The sequence below is a fragment of the Musa acuminata genome, chromosome BXJ3-11, assembly GCF_036884655.1.
Source record: "Musa acuminata AAA Group cultivar baxijiao chromosome BXJ3-11, Cavendish_Baxijiao_AAA, whole genome shotgun sequence".
Classification (NCBI taxonomy): domain Eukaryota; kingdom Viridiplantae; phylum Streptophyta; class Magnoliopsida; order Zingiberales; family Musaceae; genus Musa; species Musa acuminata.
Genome location: NC_088359.1, coordinates 29,394,996 through 29,414,541, shown reverse-complemented (window position 1 = coordinate 29,414,541; position 19,546 = coordinate 29,394,996). Strand labels below are relative to the sequence as shown.

The 19,546-nt window shown below is 37.0% G+C and overlaps 2 protein-coding genes across 3 annotated transcripts; one reads left to right on the top strand and one right to left on the bottom strand.

The window, feature by feature from the left end:
• The first annotated feature begins 456 nt into the window (after positions 1–456).
• LOC103971879 (uncharacterized protein At2g33490) lies at positions 457–14,107 on the top strand. The gene is made up of 10 exons (XM_009386024.3): positions 457–763; positions 2,937–3,009; positions 4,778–4,852; positions 5,179–5,240; positions 5,335–5,403; positions 7,299–7,327; positions 7,482–7,683; positions 7,758–7,991; positions 10,651–11,672; positions 13,664–14,107. The coding sequence occupies exons 1-9, from the start codon at positions 650–652 to the stop codon at positions 11,632–11,634; spliced, it is 1,842 nt and encodes a 613-aa protein (XP_009384299.2). The 5' UTR covers positions 457–649; the 3' UTR covers positions 11,635–11,672; positions 13,664–14,107.
• Positions 14,108–15,638: 1,531 nt separating this feature from the next.
• LOC135652583 (squamosa promoter-binding-like protein 16) lies at positions 15,639–19,474 on the bottom strand. 2 transcript variants are annotated; one of them, XM_065173614.1, is made up of 4 exons: positions 18,924–19,474; positions 17,182–17,288; positions 16,084–16,482; positions 15,639–16,005 (listed from the first exon to the last, which is right to left on the bottom strand). In XM_065173614.1, exons 1-4 carry the CDS (start codon positions 19,328–19,330, stop codon positions 15,863–15,865), a joined length of 1,056 nt encoding a protein of 351 aa, XP_065029686.1. In that variant the 5' UTR covers positions 19,331–19,474; the 3' UTR covers positions 15,639–15,862. The 2 variants fall into 2 exon arrangements, with proteins under 2 accessions (XP_065029686.1, XP_065029685.1); XM_065173613.1 differs by having other exon boundaries at positions 15,639–16,482.
• Between the last annotated feature and the right edge of the window lie 72 nt (positions 19,475–19,546).

The following is a 19,546-nucleotide window of genomic DNA, read 5'->3' as shown; positions in this document are numbered from 1 at the left end:
GTATCCAACCTGCATTATTTGGCGCAGGAGGGGCCCGTCGCAAAACATGTCCTCCCGCGTCATCCGGGATTGACAGGTGGGTCCCAAGACTCACCGATCCCCCTCGTCAACCCAAACCGGATCGCGTGCAAGACTGAGATGAGCGGGGCTGGAGAAGACTTCTCCTCTCTTGCGCTGACACCCGGCCGGTCATTTCCACCAATATAAAATTGCCACGCCTGGTAGATTTTCTCGTCGCGGGCCGGAATCGAACACGGGATCATTATTGCGGCGGTTCACTCGGGCCGGTTCGCACTCGCTTTTCGTGAACCGGTTCCACCAGACCGCTTCTCCTCCCTGCTCTTGGCCGCAACGTCGTCTTCTTTACCTTCGTTGTGTGTGTATATATATATATATATATATATATATATATATATATATATATATATATATATGGGTGTATTTCTTTGACTGCCCACCGGAGAGGGAAAAATTGTATATTGATAGCGAAATCGACCAATTTGGCCTTCGTACGGATATCGCTGGGTTTCCTTGGATTCCCCCTTTTGGTGTCTTGTTTCTTCTTTGCTTCTGTTATTGCATAATTCGGCTAGGGATTTGGGCTTGGGGCGATTAATCTTGGCGTCAGGGTTGGGAATCGTGGGTAACGATGAAGTCTTCGTTGAGGAGATTGCGAGGGTTTGCGCTCCACAAACACGAGCACAAACAGAGGAGGGAGAAAGGCTTGGTGGCGTACCAGGACGAGCTGCTCCAGGCGACCCAGGTTCCGTTCAAACGCTTCTCTCTGTTCCTCCTATTTTAATTGCTCTCTGGGGGGTTTTCTGCGGAGTTTATGAGAAGATCTCGTTGTTCCTGGATAAAAGAAGGGACGGTGATCATAATTACGTGCCTTTAGCTCTCGAAAAGTTCTCGCTTTTCTTTTTCTGAAATGATATTACAAACATACTTGCTTAATTTTTTTTCGTGAAAATTTTGGCTTGAAATATTGAATTGCGCCTGAATGATGGTTTTATTTTGATAATTAAAGATGCTTGCGATCATCAAGTTCTTTGCTGACCAAATTTCAGGCACTACGATAGATGAACGGTTATGCTGAGCTTACGAATGCAGCTTCCTTTGGCTCCGATTTTTCCCTGTTTATATTGAAGTGTTATTTGATAGATCTAGGTTTTCACTGTGCTGCAAATCAGAGATTTTATGTGCTGCTCTGTGGTACAAAAGAATTTGTTTGTCTTTCACTAAATGCTAGTGATTTTTGCATTAGATACCTTAGTTAACGTTTGTTTATCTGACAAGTGGGGGCTTGCCTATCAAGTTATATAGGGGTTTTGTGATCAATTGAACCTGTTGAGTTGCTAATCTTACAGCTTAAGTCCAAATGAGAAAGTGATAGACTGGTGGCAGCCAGTGTTGGATAAACAAGAATCATTTCTTTATGGTATTCTAGAGTTATCAAATTTCCTATTACATCTCAGGTAGGGCCTATATCGTTTTCTACTCTGCCCATTTTTTTTACTCATATGAGGGCTCCTGAAAGCTCTATACCGAATAATCTGCATTGCCATTGGCCACTGTACTGTAATATTATGTGTTGATACATGAGAGTGTATTTGACTTGCTCTTTACAAGTTGTACTCATAGTAAGTACAAATTGGCTGCTTAATGAAAAACCTATTCTGATTTGGGAAATTTGTATCACCTAAATTGATCTGTTAGGCAGTTCATTTTGTAATTACTGATATACATGTATTGTATCCTTTATCATACACTGCATTGCAACATTTCCTAAAGGCTAGAAACATAGACCCATGCCTTGGTTGGACCATTTTCCATTAGACTTGACCATTCTGAGGTGCTGGAAGAGTGCATATACTTGCATTACCTAGTCAAGTTAAACATCACTCTCCTTGCCTCTTTATTTTTCATCAGTACAATTCATGAGCTATGCTACTTAACTGTTTGGTTTGTCAAGGAAACTCATATCAGATCATCAGATTTGGATATGAACATAAACCATGCCTATTGCCTAAACAATGTCCTTTAAGATTTTAGAAGGAACAATCACTTTGCCTCTGAGCAATTTGAGATTCTTAATTACCTTGAAGTAAATTTTTCATTGGAATTTAAAACTATGTTCATCAAAGTTCAGAGAGGGCAAGCCTAAATGCTGTGGTTGTTCTTTTGTGTTTTGGGTGACCATTAGTTCAAGTATGAAAATCACCTCTCTACTTGAAGAGGTAGGAATGTGCATATTGAGCCTCAAATTAAATATTGTTGGGAACCTTATGCGTCGGGCCAATTTTTCCTTTTATTCCATTACATTTAAATATTAAATAATTGTTTAAATCATTTTTTTCCTATCTGTTCTTCACACGAGTTTTAAGAGGATAGTTTTCTTAATTAAGTTTGAATGGCTAGCTCTACAATGAGGGAGAAATCATTTTTATTTTCAAGCATTTGTGGGAGTTGTAACATAAATTATCCAAATGCTCTTGTATGGAAAGCTAGAGAGGCTAAAATCACATTAAATTGAACCTAATCCTCATATAGCAAGCAACTTGGTGCAGATTTTTCAGTGAATAAAATAATATGGCAAATAATTTATCGAGGAAAGGATTTATAAATATCCATACTATTTACTTTCCTTTTATGGAAGATATATATACAAATTTAAGATTTAATCTAAACACAACAAATGCTGTAATCAGCTAAAGAAGACCACTAAAAATATTATGCAGTGTTCATTGTTTAGTTGGTTGAAATAGTTTTCTATGGCAGACAAAGATTGGATAACCTTTTTTTTGTTTCAAAGCAACTGATATCATGATAATACTGGCTTGTTTGTTCAGAATGTAATGACTTTCTACAGTCGCATTATGCTAGTTATGTACATGGGAAGTGTGCTTACCAATATGTGCTGCTTCACGTTTTTGCAGGACATCCATGACATTAGGAACTTCTATGACAGCTTACTTTCTGCAGCTGCTGCTACCGCAAATAGTGCATATGGTAGTATATATGTTTTCATATGTTAATCATTTTGCTATGAGAAAGTTTAGTAAATATCTTGGATTTTCACTCATAGCTTGTTTGATTGCCTACAAGTGGTTTCAGTCAAAAAAGCTACTTGATGTTAACTTTTTACTGTCTTATTGCATAAGTGGTCAACAGAATTTAGTTTCTTCATATTATTTTTTCTCAAATGAATACTGCCTAGTTATTAGAGTAAATTTTTGAGTTTGGCAAAGACTTCATGTGATGTAGAAACATTTAGCTTAATGTTGATCAGCTTCAGCAGTCCGAATGGGTGCAATGGTTCATGTTTAAGTCCAGATTGTGCCTCAGTATAGATAGAGAGAACTATTGATTGTTCTCTCTCTCTTTTTTTCTATATATACATTAGGTTTTCTTCGAGCTATTAACCTAATGCATTTGCTACACTTCTAAACTAATCTTTATGCAGTGTAGTTAAAAGCACTAGGCGCTAAAAGATGCCAAGGCATCAAAACGCCAAAGGTGCTAGGCACTTGCCCGAGTGAAACGAGGCATTCCCAAATATTAAAATTTTAAAAATATATATCATGATCGATAAATATGATCATTAAAATAAAAATGACCCATCAAATTATATTTATGTACGGTATCAAATTACATTATCTATATTCAATAACAAAAATAGCAAAACTAAACAAGATTAGCAAGCATACTACCACGATCATCCATCACTGATCACATCCGCTCGAGGAAAAAGAATTGCAGCATGAGCTTACCCTCTCCACTAATTGATTCCTCTTTCTAAGCTTTATTGGGACAATGCACTCACTACTCTTTGGTCTTCTGCAAAAGGGAGAAGGTACAATTCAAGATTATGTTCTCTCAAGAACTTGAGAGAGATACAATTCAAGACTAACGTGATGGTTTTGTATGCTCCCAACAATCCACGGAACTGGTATTGATGTAATGGATGGCATTATCACCATCACTTCTTCCCTTTCTCTATTTTTCCAAGGAGAGCAACGTAACAGACCGACCCTTGGTGTCATTTAATGTCTCATGGTTCAATTGTTTCTTGAGCTAAGAGATAAAGGAAGAAGCTATTGGCTCGACCCTAGTTCAATTTGCCTTAGGCGGGGGTGCTTGGGCCTAGGTGCGCACTTGGACTGCACCCGATTGAAAACGCCTGCCTATACCACTTACATGGTGCTCAGGCCTCACCTTGCCTTGCACGAGTGCTCGGTGACTTTGTTGCCTTCATGTGTGATTATATTAAATATATATTCAATATTAGATATCTTTACTGGTTTGCCAATAGCTGCAACCGTGTGCATATCAGAGATTCAGAACATCAGTAATCAAGCCATCCACAATTCACATAACTGAATCTTTAATGAAGTTTTACTTTTTATTGTGTACACAGTTTCTTTTTTGTTTCTTTATCTCCACTCATCTCTTTTTTCTTCTCTTCTCAATTTTTACATCTCTTTTTCCTTTATCATATTCTTTAATTGTTTTGACAGCAGAGCTTTTGCTGTTACTATTCTTGCATTAAAGTGGTCCTATCAACTCCACAACTTCTTGGGTCTGATTTATTACCACCTCATCGCTCATCTCTCCTAGTCACTTCTCTCCTAAAAGCTAAAACCTATTGTATCCCTGGATCACGGACTTTCATAAGATGCTTTATTTGAACTAAAAAAAATTTATCATTTCATAATCATATTATATCCAGTAATACTATAAAATTTTCCATGACATTTGTCTTTTTATCTTTTTGCAGAATTCTCGGAAGCCCTAAGGGAGATGGGTACTTGTTTGCTCGAAAAAACTGCACTAAATGATGATGAAGAAAGTGGTAAGTATATTGATGTTTTTTTCTTGTCATAAATGAAACTTATCTAGAAAATTAGTATCTTAATGCCATTTAAAAGTCTTTGTACAGAATATGTTCACTGTGAGATGTATCATGCTTGGTTTTGCTATTTAATTGTGGTTTCTTGCTGTTTAACTAAACTAGGTTCTAGATTTTAGATCATATAAGTAACTCAAAGATGCCTATGTTACATTTAAAGCAAAATTTTACGGTTCAATTATGCCAATACCTGTTGAATATGTGTTTTGTTATTTCAGTTGCTTTTCTTCTTTGCATATCATGGATTGCATGTCATTTAATGCATGTAGGTAGGATATTGTTGATGCTTGGAAAGGCACAGTTTGAACTTCAGAAAGCTGTTGATATCTATGTGAGTCTCAGTTGCTTTTCTTTTTTCAAGACTTTCTTCAAAGGTGTTTGTGCATATACAGAACAACAATAACTTTTATCTATTTCAATGTCAGCGTGTCCATGTTGTTCAGACCATTACAACTCCATCAGAATCTCTTCTCAAGGAGCTCCAAACTGTAGAGGTTTGTGATCTTGGATCTACCTCTGTGTAATTGATTATTAATAAAATGCTAGTTATTTGATAGTTTTACTCTATAGGTTAACTTCTCAATATCCCTTCAGATTAGAGCATACTGTGGTTGTGTAAAATGCCTTAAGTTGTATTTTTTATTGAGACATTCATTTGTCATCAGGAAAATACATCATTTTCTATATTTTCTCAATGCTGCCCATAAGATGGGATAGCTATTCCTTAATACTCTCATAATAATGGTAGAAGCTGTCCATCTATGTTGAAGTGGGATTCAACCTCTGATATTCTATCACCACTAAGGACACCTTGCCAGCAAGCTATGCTGGCATCATTGTTGTTTTGAGTGATCAGAATCTTTTGTCAATATAATTCTGAGCGTTGTTGTAATCAGGCTCTGTGAATGTACAAAATTCTTAACTGGTAAATCAAGCAAATTTGCTGCTAATAATCGTCTATTGCATTCCAACCTAGCTCCCTGAACCAAGTGCCAAATCAAATTTGGAAATGGAAATCAGAAAGTAGAAAGTAGAAAATTTTTTTCCTGGTCTCTCTAGGAGGTGACTATAACAGTGATTATAACAAGTTACATGCTCAGCGGTTGTTCATCTTAGGAGTACAAGACTTGGCAATAAATATTAAGAAACAAATGTTGAACCTGATATACTTGGCATTTGGCAATATGAGTAATATGCTGTGAATATCAGATCTTCCAGAGAATATTCGTTAGGAAATCTTCAGAAGCAGGTGTAGTTACCATATACAACACCCTAAATGTACTGTTGAACACTGAACAGCAGGCACATGTTAACCCTGTCTGAAATTGATATCATTGTCCGCTATCTTGTGCAAAATCTGAATGTTACTGCTCAGTAAAGGCATAGCTTATGCCCTCCTAGTCTTGGATGCACCACCAAAATAATCATATTTCAAGTGGTTACCTGTACAATGCTACTTTATTGTTCTTTTTCCTCTGTAACAAATGTACTCAAGTGGCAAAGTATTTTTGGTATTTGGTTACTTATCCATGTATATTGTGCTAACCACCAAAGCTCTCAAATCCAACACAAGGCAATTGAACGTCATGTTAGGGAAAACCTGTATGCCAAAATGCAGATAAGTAGTGGAAATTTGGTACTACAGTGAGAAGTATGAGAAGGATTATTGCAATTATGTCATGTCACTATGGTATATATCATGGTTAAATTTTTGGTTGTCTGATATCAAATGCCCTCATTCTCAATTTGAACCACAGTTTGTTGATTGGTTAATACTGACTTACAGTTTGACCTCAATCTGTTTAACTGTAATTCATGGCTGATACTTTTATGGAACTTTCCGCTTGAGTTTTTGCAATTTACTACATCTAAATATTGATGCATCTAAAAAAAAATGTACGCTGCATCTTTGGTTTTGGGGCCTTATTATCTATCAATTTATCTATCAATCTGCCGTTAAAGTTTTTAGTGATTTCTTTTACTAAACTTCCTGACATAAAAATTCTTCATTAGAACTTCTTTTCTTAATTTTAGAAGTCAAAATATTATGTAATGTCATTTAGCTACTATCTTTTTTCTCTGGTTTGTGTAATTATTAAGCTTATGTTAGCATTATTTTCTAACTCTAGGGAGATGTTTGGATATGTCAGTGGATAAATAAACTACCTTAATAGTTTTATCATCTTTTTGTGTTATTTCTATTGATGATTTTTCTGGGACATCTTGGATGCATTTAGCTTTTCAAGGCCTTAATTTTAGTTTGTAAAGTGTAAACTTCTGTAAAAAACCTGTAAATCGTCTGCTATCCAGTTTGTCCTATTTTCTGCAGTATTTAGGCACTTTTGAAGAATGATAAGTGAATTTCTAATTGTAATATTCCCCAATGCAGGAAATGAAACGCCAGTGTGATGATAAAAGGTGTGATCTTAATGTTTCATTTATTTGTCCTAGTGGAAAAGAGTTATGCTCTTTAGGTGGACTAAATTGCACCTGAAGTTTTTCACGGTGACCAATGTAAATAGTTTTCCTTATGAAATAAATTTTTTTATCAAGTTTTATGTGTTCTCTTCAGAGACTTGTACATGTTGGCAGCACAAAGAGGAAAAGGAAGGTTGAGAAATGCCAAAGGTGAAAGTTTCTCTCCACAGCAGTTGCAGGCAGCTCAAGAAGATTATGAAGAGGAGGCAACACTTTTCCTCCTTCGATTGAAATCACTAAAGAAAGGACAATCACGTAGTCTCTTGACACAAGCTGCTAGGCACCATGCATCACAGGTAGTTTTTCAAACGTCAGATGCTATAATTGTCATTACTAGAAGAATTGATCCTATATGTTCTCTTTATATCAGTTAAACTTCTTCCGGAAAGGGGTCAAGTCTCTTGAAGTTGTTGAGCCACATGTCAAATTTGTAGCTGAACAGCACCACATTGACTATCAGTTCAGAGGACTTGAGGATAATCAATTTGAAGAATATGAGGATGATGACTCTGATGAAAATGGAGATCATGGAGAACTGCATTTTTATTATGGACAGCATGACCAACATCATGATGTTAGTTATTTTTCTAGAAGCTCAATGGAGGTGAGAGAATGTTGGGTTTTTCATAGTCTATAGCTTTCTATACTTTTCGTGCAAAAGATTCTCAAGTTATCTTAGATCTTTCCATATACTGCCATCAAACAGATGTTACTTTTGTCAGTATGATTAATTTCTGCATGAATTTATCTGCCTCTGCATATAGGTTTTTACACGCTGGTGTGAGCATGTGTAACGAGGATCATCTAGAACATTGGTAGGATTTGATGTTGACATGCAAAATTGATTACTGCATTAAACATAACTACAAGTTATAGCATTTTGATTATCTAATGGTAGAATTTTAATTTTTTTAATGTTTGGCACACAGAAATAATTTGGTAGACTACCAAGCTATGTGAGAAATGAAAAACATTTGCATTGAAGATAGCATAATGGGCAACATCGAGAATCCAGGACAATTGTCCTTGTATACTCCTTGATTGCTTGTGGGTACAAAATTGTGACGTTTGATTTTGTGATGGTCCAGGTCATCAAACAAAATTGGACCCTTTTTCTTCCCATCATTACTAGAATTAGATTGGGGTCCTGCTGTTCACATAACATAATTTTTTAACACTTAATCCCACATGATGCGTCAGCTATAAAAAATAATGGGTTTTGGTCATATTCATGGGTTTATCTCAACCAGTACCAATTATATTTTAGCGTATAACAACTAAATCAGTGCCTAAACTTGAAACCTTAGATATAAATTCTAGCTAGGTAAAGCCTCCAATTTACTAAAGCAACTGCCTCTGTGATACAAAAGAAAGTTCCTTTATCACTTTGAGCGATGCCTTCTCAGTTGGCTTTATTTTTTTTCTTTCTTTTTTTTGCATTCTTATCAGATTGCTTCAGTCTGGTTACAGGTCCTAGTTGAACGGGATGATCGGTTGGATTGTGTTTTTTTATTTTGATCAATAGGGAGGAATCAGGTTCATTAGCCGAACCAGTGATGTAGGTTCACCAAATAAGGGGTAGAGAGGGAAGGATAGAGGAGGGATAAAGGGAGGAAAGGGAAAGGGGAGAGGAGAGAGAAAGAGACAGAAAGGGAGAGGGACATCTTATTTAAGGGCATAAAAAGAGAGGACAGGGAAAGAGGTTTTTTTCTGTTAGTGGTGGTGGGGGTGGGGATGGGTGTGGGTGGGAGATGAGAGACAAGGACATAATATCATGTTTATAAGATCAATCATGATAATTTCTTTTGGAGAATGAGATGTAGTATGTATATCAATCTCTGCTATATCTAAGTATGTTGAAGTGTTACAATGGCATCCTTGGATGTACTTTTGTTTCTTCCTTTCGCCCTCTATTATCCATCAACAAAAAGTGAAAAGAAATGGTGGAGTATTTAAATTTCAGTTCAGGACATCCACTTACAGTAAGACAAAAGGCTCTAAATTTAAGATGACTATTTATTTGTTGCAAATGCCAGTCACAAGTCTCGATGAAATGGTGGAGGATTTCACTGGGTCACTGGCAATTATCATTAGACTATGTCAGAAATCATAAGAATGGTAGTGACAAGACCTAATAAATTAGAGGTTTAGATTAGGTGGCACAAAGTTGAATATGTCAAATATAATTTAATACTAAGACAAAAACTTAAATGTAGTTAAAATAAATGAATAAAAAAATCCCATATTTAAGTATCTTGGTTTTATTTTTCAACAGGTGGAAAGATTGATAAAAATATTGTTTTATAGAACAAAAGTTGGAGTGACAGATTTTGTGGGATCAATGAGTGCCCCATAGTTTAAAATATTAAAAAAATTGTTGTTAAGCCAGTTATATTTTATGGATCATAGTGTGAGGCAGTATATTCACAAAGTTTGTACAGCTGAAATGTGAATGCTGAAGTGGATAACTATGGTAGAGTATCTAAATAATTATCTATAACTCTGATAGTGTATAAAAGATAGGAGAATCATCTAACTTGTAATGAACATATTTAAATAAAGTATATAGATGTTGTGGTTAGAAGGGGTGAGTCGATTATTATTAATGGTGCAAGGATAGCTAGAGGAAGACAAAAATATATAAATAGAAAGAAAAAACGAATGGATTCTCTTGGTTCAACTATATATCTTATACAGAACATGATGATGCAAAAGATCCATGTAACCAACCATATAGTTGTGATGTTACAGCTTGAAAATTTTGCTACTTCTAAACTCTTCAGAATTGTGTGGTCACCGTCATATGTCTTTTCAGGTTTACATTGAGGATTGTTTCATGACACCATGTTTGGCACGATATTGTGCTGATTAGCATGTTCCTATGCTGGCTGACAATAGATCAAAAATTGACTTAGGTATATATTCTCAAGCACGGCTTGGCATGGGGAGTGTTGCTATTTCTCTGACATGGCAATCCTTGGCATCAACCATATAAATTGTCTATGTAGGATTCATTTGTACAATTGTCCGTAGGTTCCAAATCTTGTCTGAATCTCTAGCCACTGTTGCCAATAACTTCCATTAGCACTTCTCATGCTAAAAACATATAATTTGTGATAGTACCAGGAGATGCTAATGCTACATTTTTTTATGATTTATTCTCTCATCTAGCAAATATTTGTACTACTAACTAGTGCAGATTAAAGTAGATTTGTTTATGCTTGGACAATTATCTGATATCTGTTTATCTGTTTTCTTTTTAGGAAATTGTAGACAGTCGTCAAGCAGATTTCTCTCCTTTCACCAAGGGTCCTAGGGCTGTCAGTCTGTCAGCACCTCTTTTTTGTGATAAGAAGTCTAAATCATCTGAAAGGATAAATCAGATCGAGCCTTCATCAGCAAAGAGGTTTTACGCATATGCTCTTCCTACTCCTCTTGATGTTAAGAGCTCAAACTCAACAAGTTCAGCTAATTCAGTTTCTGCTGCTCGGGTAGAAACCAAAGGTGTATGGCCAGCACAACCGTGGCATTCATCTCCATTGCAGCCAAATTTTCTTGGCAAAGACTACCGAGATGTTGAGTTGCCAAGCCCCACCAGTTTACCTAGAGAGCAATCAATACTTAAAGAGAGTAACAACATCAGTAGCCCCATCAGAACGCCAATTGCTTTTAGTGTCGGGATGTTCCCTCAGTTGATTCCATCAAATGCATCTGATCCAAAGAAGATTGAGAGACAAGCTTTTTCTGGTCCATTGACAAGTAAACCGCCATCAAGCAAACCAGCTAGTTCAACCAATTCCATGTCATCAATGGAACACCTGCCTGGTGTCCCTGCAAAACCAACAAACATTCCCATACCTAAGCTACCCCTGCCGCGGAAAGTTTCTCCAAGTGCCTCTCCTCCTCCTCTTGTGACATCACCGAGAATAAATGGACTTCATGAGCTTCCAAGGCCTCCAATAGGCTTTAGTAAACATACAGGACCTTCCAATTTGATTGGTCATTCAGCCCCTCTGGTGTCTAGAGGTCAAGAGCTAAATGCAACATGCAAACCGCCATCAATTTCATCTCACACAGCGACACCACTACCAAAACCTCCTGGTGTTATGGCTCGCAGCTTTTCTATACCATCTAGTGGTCAAAGATCAAACTCAACAGTTCCTAAGTCATTGGATCTTCCTCATAATCGAAGGACAACTGCAGACACTTCACCACCTCATACATCGATGAATGTTAGTGTAGCATGAACTGCTTCGGATAGAGTAATAAAACTAGAAAGCTAAAGGTAACAAGAAAGTTATCAAGTAGCACAGAATATCATTTTTTAACTGTTTATGTTTTTGGTTAACTTGGTAATTTTAAAAGTTTGGATAATCAGTTTTGCTGCTTGTGTTATATAACTATTTGAGGCTTCACCTTCTTTAATACTTTCAGAGTTTTATCATAATGAATTCTAGTCTTGTTTATTTCTTCTAGCAACATGTTTTACTAAAATTTTGTATGTAGATAATTGGACTGTCAAGATGATGGAGCATGATTCTAATAAAAAAATTCCAAGTTTTAGATATGTGATGTGTTCAGGTTTTCTTTATTTATCCTCCGTTTGCTTCATTTATAGTTCTTTGGTTTTTTGGGCTAATTGCTTCATCCTATAGCTGAACTTATCGATTAAGTATTTAAGGTAGATATTGTGATTTCATTTGGCATTGCACTGGGATACAGTTCTATGAGATACTTGGGGAAAAGACAAGTTGGGGCTGCAACCTGCATGTGAAGTGTGTTCTTGCCAAATTATAATTATGTCTAACCATAAAAGATCGGAAACTTCGTCCTTTTTTGTAGCTCTTCAGTTTCAACCATGTCTGAGACATTTTTCCACATTTGAACAACCTTAAATTTTAACAATCTTAGGACAATGACGTTTAACTTGCCATTTAAAGTCCAGTTTTCTAGTCTATCCACTCATCCTCTCCATCGAAAATGTTCTGCTTTAATTGTCTAATCACATGATCCTGATAACAAATGCTGAAGAGGTCATGAGATTTTAATTGCCTGCTGTCGCCTTGCTGACAAAAGGTCATGTGACTTCAATTGCACCTGTTGCTATGCTCACAAATAACAGTACCCTTTTGAGGTCATGACTATCATTCTAAACGAGTCACTTTCTTTTCAAAGTTCAATGATTATCCACTCATACTTTAAAATATTTAAAATTTATTTGAAACTAGGAGGATGCATGAGTACTAATTCCAGCAAAATTCTAATGAGATCTTTGTAGTTTAACTTATATATAATTTACTTCTACATTTATGCTGAAAATAAGTTGCATCCTCCAAATGTTAAAATGTACTCGTACATCCCTAAAAATATAATGGAAGTTTGTCAAGCTGGATGTATTAGAAGGATGCAAGTGTAATTTAGGTACCAACTGCCCTTACAGATTAAGGGTGTAGGGTATATTTTGAAATGAGAATAAAGCAAGCATAGTTTCAACATGCACCAAAGTCAAGCTGGGTGTATTAGAAGGCTGCAAGTGTAATTTCAGGTACCAAGAGTTGTCAGCTTTAAAGGATGTAGGGTATATTTTGAAACCAGAACAACACAAGTATAATTTCAACATGAACTGATTCGATGTTAGATTTATTGCTTGGAGTCCTAGAAGGCATGAGCAAACATTCTACACAGGGATCCACCTTGTATGGTGGTTGTACTTGAGCCAAAATTCAAGCTGTGCCTTCTCTACCCACCCACATGGAGATGGTGAACTAGATGGGTGTATGCTATTATTTTCTTTTCTCCTAATGTTTCCATTGTTTTTTGTTTTCCTACCCTTGTACCCTTTCCTGATTGAATTTGATGTCAAAGGCATGAGTGTGACCATCCCTTCGCCAGGTGAGCTACAGTTAGCAAAAGGGAGAGAAATCTGGTTTGGTAAAATTCGTTTGTGTGTTAGACGTAAAACATTTTCCTTGAAGGAAGTTGGATGCTTTATATGTTAACAATACAGTATATGAAGTGGGTAGACACTGGGTACTAAGACAGTGATAATTGATTATCCTGCATGAAGCTAAGTATCCAGTTCAGAAATCATATTTTTATGGGTAAATACAAGAGAGGGGTTTTTATATGATTGATAACTTAAGTTATTGAATCCACTTGTTTCCTTAAATTAGTACCATCTCAAGATAAAGTTAATTGAGTGCCTACTCTATGTTTTATGATGACATATCATTAAATTTCATATTCTAACTAATTCTTCTTCCTCTTTCCATACAGGATTCACGTGAACAGAACTCTTTGTAGCTGATGGAGCCAATCCATATGTTCATCACATGTTGTTTGTGTACATAATGAAGTGATCAACAGCTTTCTCTCTCATACTTCCACTTCTTTGTGTTTTACTTACGGGAAATGGGGGATAATTGCCCCCAAGTACTAATAGGCACTGCTGGTTAAGAAAAGGAACCTCTTGTGTAATATAGTTGCACCAGAGAAATGCCAGTTTGTGAAGTGAGAAACATGTTGGGTGTACCGAGATATTTTTTGTGAAAAATGTTCTTTTAAGTATCATCCACTGGGGCAATCTTTCCTGGTCCATCACATGGTTTTAAATTTCTTCTTATTTATAGATACAGAAGTTGGGAAATTTACCAGATGTATGAGCCCATTAAGAAATTTGTCATTTCATTTTAAATGGTTGATTATCAGTTATTTTGTTTATCTCATTACTTGTTATCATTCTGTTTAGAAAAGTTACTTTTGTAGAATGGTCTGTTTACAATGATTTATATGTAAATATTTGGCAATTACAAAGTCTTCTAACCTTCACTAAGTCTTTAATTGACTGGATATATGGATTTGGTCATCTGCCATGTTTTCGTTCAGCTTCATTCTATGGTTGATTTGGTCAGTAAGCATTGGATAAAAGATGTTTATCTATATCTCTTGCATTTGATTTCAGCATTCTGCCTTATTCATGATCAGGGTTAGTATCTGTTTGTGTTCTGCCAATTTCATACCTGTTGATAATGGTTTGTTGATTAAGCATTGAAAGCTCATCAAGATGGAGTCTGTTTTTTCTTTATAGTTATTTGGTCTGATCCCTGTGATACTACCATACGGTAGTCCAATATTTGAATTATTGTTTCAAAAATGTGATTTTTTTTTTTTGTATATCAGTTCAAATTAAATGGATCGGATGTGGAATTTTAATTGTAATATATATTTTCTATTGCCAATGTTTTGATATGATGCTGTGGTAGCATCAATTTGACTCCTTCCTTGTGGTATTGTTGATACAATGTGTAGTATCAATGTGTGGTAAATTCTGAGATAGCCAAGTGATCACGTGAGTTCTAAAAAATGGTGACAAGAAAGAATAGTTTAGCTAACTTTGTATGAGGTCAATGTTGAGTTCTGTTGGGGGCTGATGTCGGTGATGGGATCCACCCAACTTGGTTTGAACCTTTGTGTGTAAGAAGGCTCTGGGAAAGGATCCAAGAATGATTGAGGGGGCATCGGATGCCCGACTTGAACCTTTGTGTGTAAGAAGGCTCTTGGAAAGGATCCAAGAATGATTGAGGGGACATCGGATGCCCGGAGACGATGTTGGTGATAGGATCCGCTTAAGAGTCTATACGTGTAAGAAGACTCCGAGAATGATTGAGGGGGCATTGGATGCTCGACTTGGAGACGATGTTGGTGATAGGATCCGCTTAAGAGTCTACATGTGTAAGAAGACTCCGATCCGCTTAAGAGTCTACATGTGTAAGAAGACTCCGAGAACAATCGAGAGGGTCTCGGATGATCAATTTAGTATCAACATGCATAAAGATCAAGATCAAAATTTTCAACATAATCTTTTCTATGCTCAAGATAGTAATGAAAGAAAATAAAATTTTAAAATAAATAATTATTGATCTTGATTACTGTAATAGTCCAGTTGAAAAGAATATTTCAGGATATAAATAGAATATTAGTCTAGTCGAAAGAGTATTTTAGGATATAAATAGAATATTTTAAAGATATTTTATATTAGATTAATGTCCGATTGTTGACCAAGGTTATTGGAGTGAATATTAATATTAATATTTTCATGCACTCCAAAACTGATGTGAACTTGTAAAGTAAAACAGGAAAACTGCAATAAAAATAATAAATTGAAAGTTTTTCCAGTAAATCACCCTAATTATTTTGGGATTCACGAGACAAGTGGATAATAATAGCCTTCAGAATAGTAACACTTGCAACATCCACAAAGATCAGAGCTTCCACCACCAATTCTTTAGGACATGATAAGAAGGCCATGGCATAACCTTCAACACGACAATATGATGCCACAAATGATTTGTTATTGTTCAGGTGGGATCAAAGTCAGAGAGAACTTGATCATTGAAGATCTTAAGAATGCTAAGAATCCAACATTGAGGATGACTCTCGCTGTGTTTGATGATTGCTCATCAAAGCAGGCTCAAACTACTGCCAAGAGAAGGGAAGAGCTGCAGAGGTCTCATCTGTGGAGCCTTCACCACCTCTACAGAACACTTTCTGACGATGAATGCCAGCACCATTAGCCTCTGAAACCATGATGGTCCTCGCACGATCATCCCCGCCGACACCTGAACATGAATATCCAGTCAGTGATACACCTTCGGTCGCCACGCGAGAGTACTGTGTCAGATCGCTGTACTGCATACTTGAAACAAGGGGCTGACCCATCACAATCCCATCAGCTGATCGTATCATATGGCATGGGTTAATGAGCGATGTCTGCGTCGTCGGCGATGACAGAAGAGAGTGAGCACGATCAGAATGGAATACTTGGGTTAGACCATCGGAGAGCATCTCACTGCTGCTGATCCCGGACAGTCTGCTCGTTATAAGAGGTGTTATGTTGCTGAGACTGGTCTCGTTCTCTTGCAAGAAAGGGAACTGCTTTCTTTCTTCGCTGTAGCTGTGAGAAGAGTTGGCATTCGATGTCTTCCTATCAATGAGGACTGGGACTGTGGTATCGTCTTCTCTTCTGACAATTCGAGTCCAATTTGGCTCTGTTGTGACAGTTGTATGGACTTGAGGATATGCCGAGAATCTGATACCTGTACATGTAAAAAAGCATTATTAGGACAATTAACAGATCTGCTTCAGCAGGAGTATCTCTTTGCTGATGAGAGGGAACTTTTTAGAAAAGATTTTGACGACTTAATTTTGCAGGCAAGAAGGAATGTGGACTTGTCTAGAGTCAAGTGGTGGAAGCATTTATCCATTATGCTAAGGGTTTGGAAACATCATCTAATTGCATCTACATTCTACAGAAATAATTGAAAAACATCATTTAATTGCGTATGGTTTTGAGTCATAAATAGCTAGTGAATTATGAGTTACCTCTTCCCAGTCCATGGCAATCCAAGTCGTCAAGAAAATTCAAGTAATATGGGACTGTTTGATGGCAAATGCATAAACAAATAATGCTAATTGTTATGGTGCAACGGAATGTGACCAGCTCAACGGCTCGGGCAGCATTGCATGTGGTGCATGCCTTGCTAACCCGAGAAGGAAATTGCTCATCATGCAACATAATCATTGATCTTTGATTCTTTGATAGGAGAAACTCGACATAAGGGTTATTGGCAGTCGATTGTAGCATTCAAAAAATTAACAGGCTACCAGCTGGGGTAAGAAAGAAGAAAACCTAGGGTTAAATTATAACAAACAAAATTTGAATTGAGTTGTGGGAGTCTCAAAAGCAAAAACTCAAGTTAATGAAAGATACCACGACTAGGTGATTAGCAAGCTACCTGAATTTAGAGAACTTGGCTGAGGTTTTCTTCGGCGTCTGTTGTGGCCTTCAAGACGCTTCCGACAGCTTCGCTTCGCCTCATCAAATTCTACAAGCATATGAAACCTGCAGGAAAAACATATTAAGGATAAGAAAATTTCTTTGCTAAAAGCAACAGAGATGCACACAAATCCAATCGGAAAACACAGAATGATACAAGAATATTACTCCTATATATCCAGCAAAGAGAATAACAAAAGACAACTAAGCCAATAACTAGAGCAAGAAAGATTGCAAAGGAATCAATGATTCTTTAAATAGAGTTGCTCCATTATTTCTGTAGTATGTACACTGGAGAAATGAAACAACAAAATTTTATCAACTTAGATACATAACTATACTCGTAAATCAGAGGAGAAATGAATTTTAATAAATGAAAAAAGGGTAAAACTATCATTGTAGGGTATTTGATGATGGGATTTTTGGACTTGGTAACCATATGGACTTGATTAAAGCTAATATCAAACTACTAACACCGAAAGGCAGCGGCTGTTTTAAAAGATTCAGAAATGCTCATTTACATTGTTGACGATATTATAGGATCTAGGATATTTGTTATGGAACTTCACTAACAGTTTGAGGTGGGATTTGTTGCATTGGACAAGATAATTTTTCTTAGGAAAAATGGTCTTACAATCACAATTACAATTATAAATGTCCAGTGTTTATGGTTAAATTCAAGCTAGGTAATGGACCTTGATATAATGAAAAGATTGTTCCTTGACCTGAAAAAAATAATATTTTTTAATATAAAGATAAAGCTACATAAAATGATCCTCCCAAAGTAGTAAAATGTTATTCATATATTTGATTGTTCATAGCAAGGTTCTCAATTTCGATGTGTACCGCCTGATATGGGTGATATGTACCGGTCCGAACGGATACCGGTATGCAGACCGTCCTTTACCGGACAGTACTAGTGTTTTGACTGGTAATGAGACGTATCGATCGGTATCGAGGCATATCGATCGGTACCGCCCTAGATTTCGATCGTTGTCGAGTCATACCGATCAGTATACCTTAGCGTGGTAGGCGGAGATATTTTAAGGTTTTAGGGTGTACCATTGGTATGCCTTGGCATACCAATGGTACATATTGGTATGTATCGTATTGAGCAGAGCTCGGTACATTGGTACAGACCAATATTCAAAATCCTGGTTCATAGCATAACTTTTAAAATTCAAGACTCAATGACTAAAAGTTTCTTGTTCTCATCTCCATTCTCCTTTGCCTCTTTTTTTGGGGGGAAATATCAAGAACAATCAAAGAAAAAAGGAGAAATGATAAATAACAATACTCTAGGGTGATATCAAAAACCAACCGAACTATATATAAGGATATTCAACTAAAATTGGACAGTTGAAGAACAGAGACCGACAACAGCCTAGAATACTTATGCATAGACTACAAATAACTTTAGTGTGCAATACCTAATTTTCCATTCTGATTGATTCCCGGAAAAAAAGTTGGAGAAAATAACAAACCGTTGCATTTTACCATCTTCTACAAAGTTCATTAGGATGGATACAGATGAAGGGTTTTTCTATATGACATGAAACAGTTGCAGAAAACAACCAAACAAGATTGTAAGCATCCATATAGATCAGATGAGCACGAAAGACTTGAATCATAACACTAAAGACCTAAGTGGCCTGTCCTATGTAAACCAAGACCCTGTAAGATCTCCTGCTGTTCCATTACCTGCTGCATTGCTGGCAGAACCTTTGCTCTCGCCCACCAACCGTAACCACCGGAGTCTTGGAGTGAGCCTCACAAACCTTGTGCCGGCGGTGATACTCCCTGCACTTGCTAAGATCTGCTTTGCATCCATCAACCAAGCACGAAGCTTTCTGGCTTGCATTGCTCATGGCTCGTTGTTTCTTCAGTGGACCAGATGAAGGTACCGACATCGAGGACACCCTCAATTGGTCCTTCCACTTGTATGATGATCCAGAATCACTCAGTCCCCCAAGCTTCAGATCGACAGAGCACTCTGGGCTACTTGCCAGGCGGTGCACAGCAGGACCCCCTGCCGTCCCGTTTATGATGGAACCGTCACGGTCCAATTCAGCCAAGCACCATGGAGGCATCTTCAAATCCCAGTCCATGAAAGCAACCTCTCTCTCTCTCTCTCTCTCACCCTCTACCTATCCCCAACCACAATTACTCTGTGTGTGGGTTTGTTTGTGTGTCAAATCTTCCTTCTCCTCTCACCAATCCACATCATAAAAACTTAGACCTGTCTCCCTCCAAAGATCCCAGCATGGCCAACCCAAGAAAAAGAAGCAAAAGGTAGCGAATTGAAAGTGCACGGATCAAGAAAA

Coding starts and splice junctions, on each gene's coding strand:
- LOC135652583 (XM_065173613.1), bottom strand. CDS start 19,330: ATGGACTGGGATTTGAAGATGCCTCCATGGTGCTTGGCTGAATTGGAC. Junction 17,289..18,923: donor TTCTGCCAGCAATGCAGCAG/GTAATGGAACAG, acceptor TTTTTCCTGCAG/GTTTCATATGCTTGTAGAAT. Junction 16,483..17,181: donor GCCAAGTTCTCTAAATTCAG/GTAGCTTGCTAA, acceptor TTACATGTACAG/GTATCAGATTCTCGGCATAT.
- LOC103971879 (XM_009386024.3), top strand. CDS start 650: ATGAAGTCTTCGTTGAGGAGATTGCGAGGGTTTGCGCTCCACAAACAC. Junction 5,241..5,334: donor AGAAAGCTGTTGATATCTAT/GTGAGTCTCAGT, acceptor TTTCAATGTCAG/CGTGTCCATGTTGTTCAGAC. Junction 5,404..7,298: donor AGGAGCTCCAAACTGTAGAG/GTTTGTGATCTT, acceptor TCCCCAATGCAG/GAAATGAAACGCCAGTGTGA.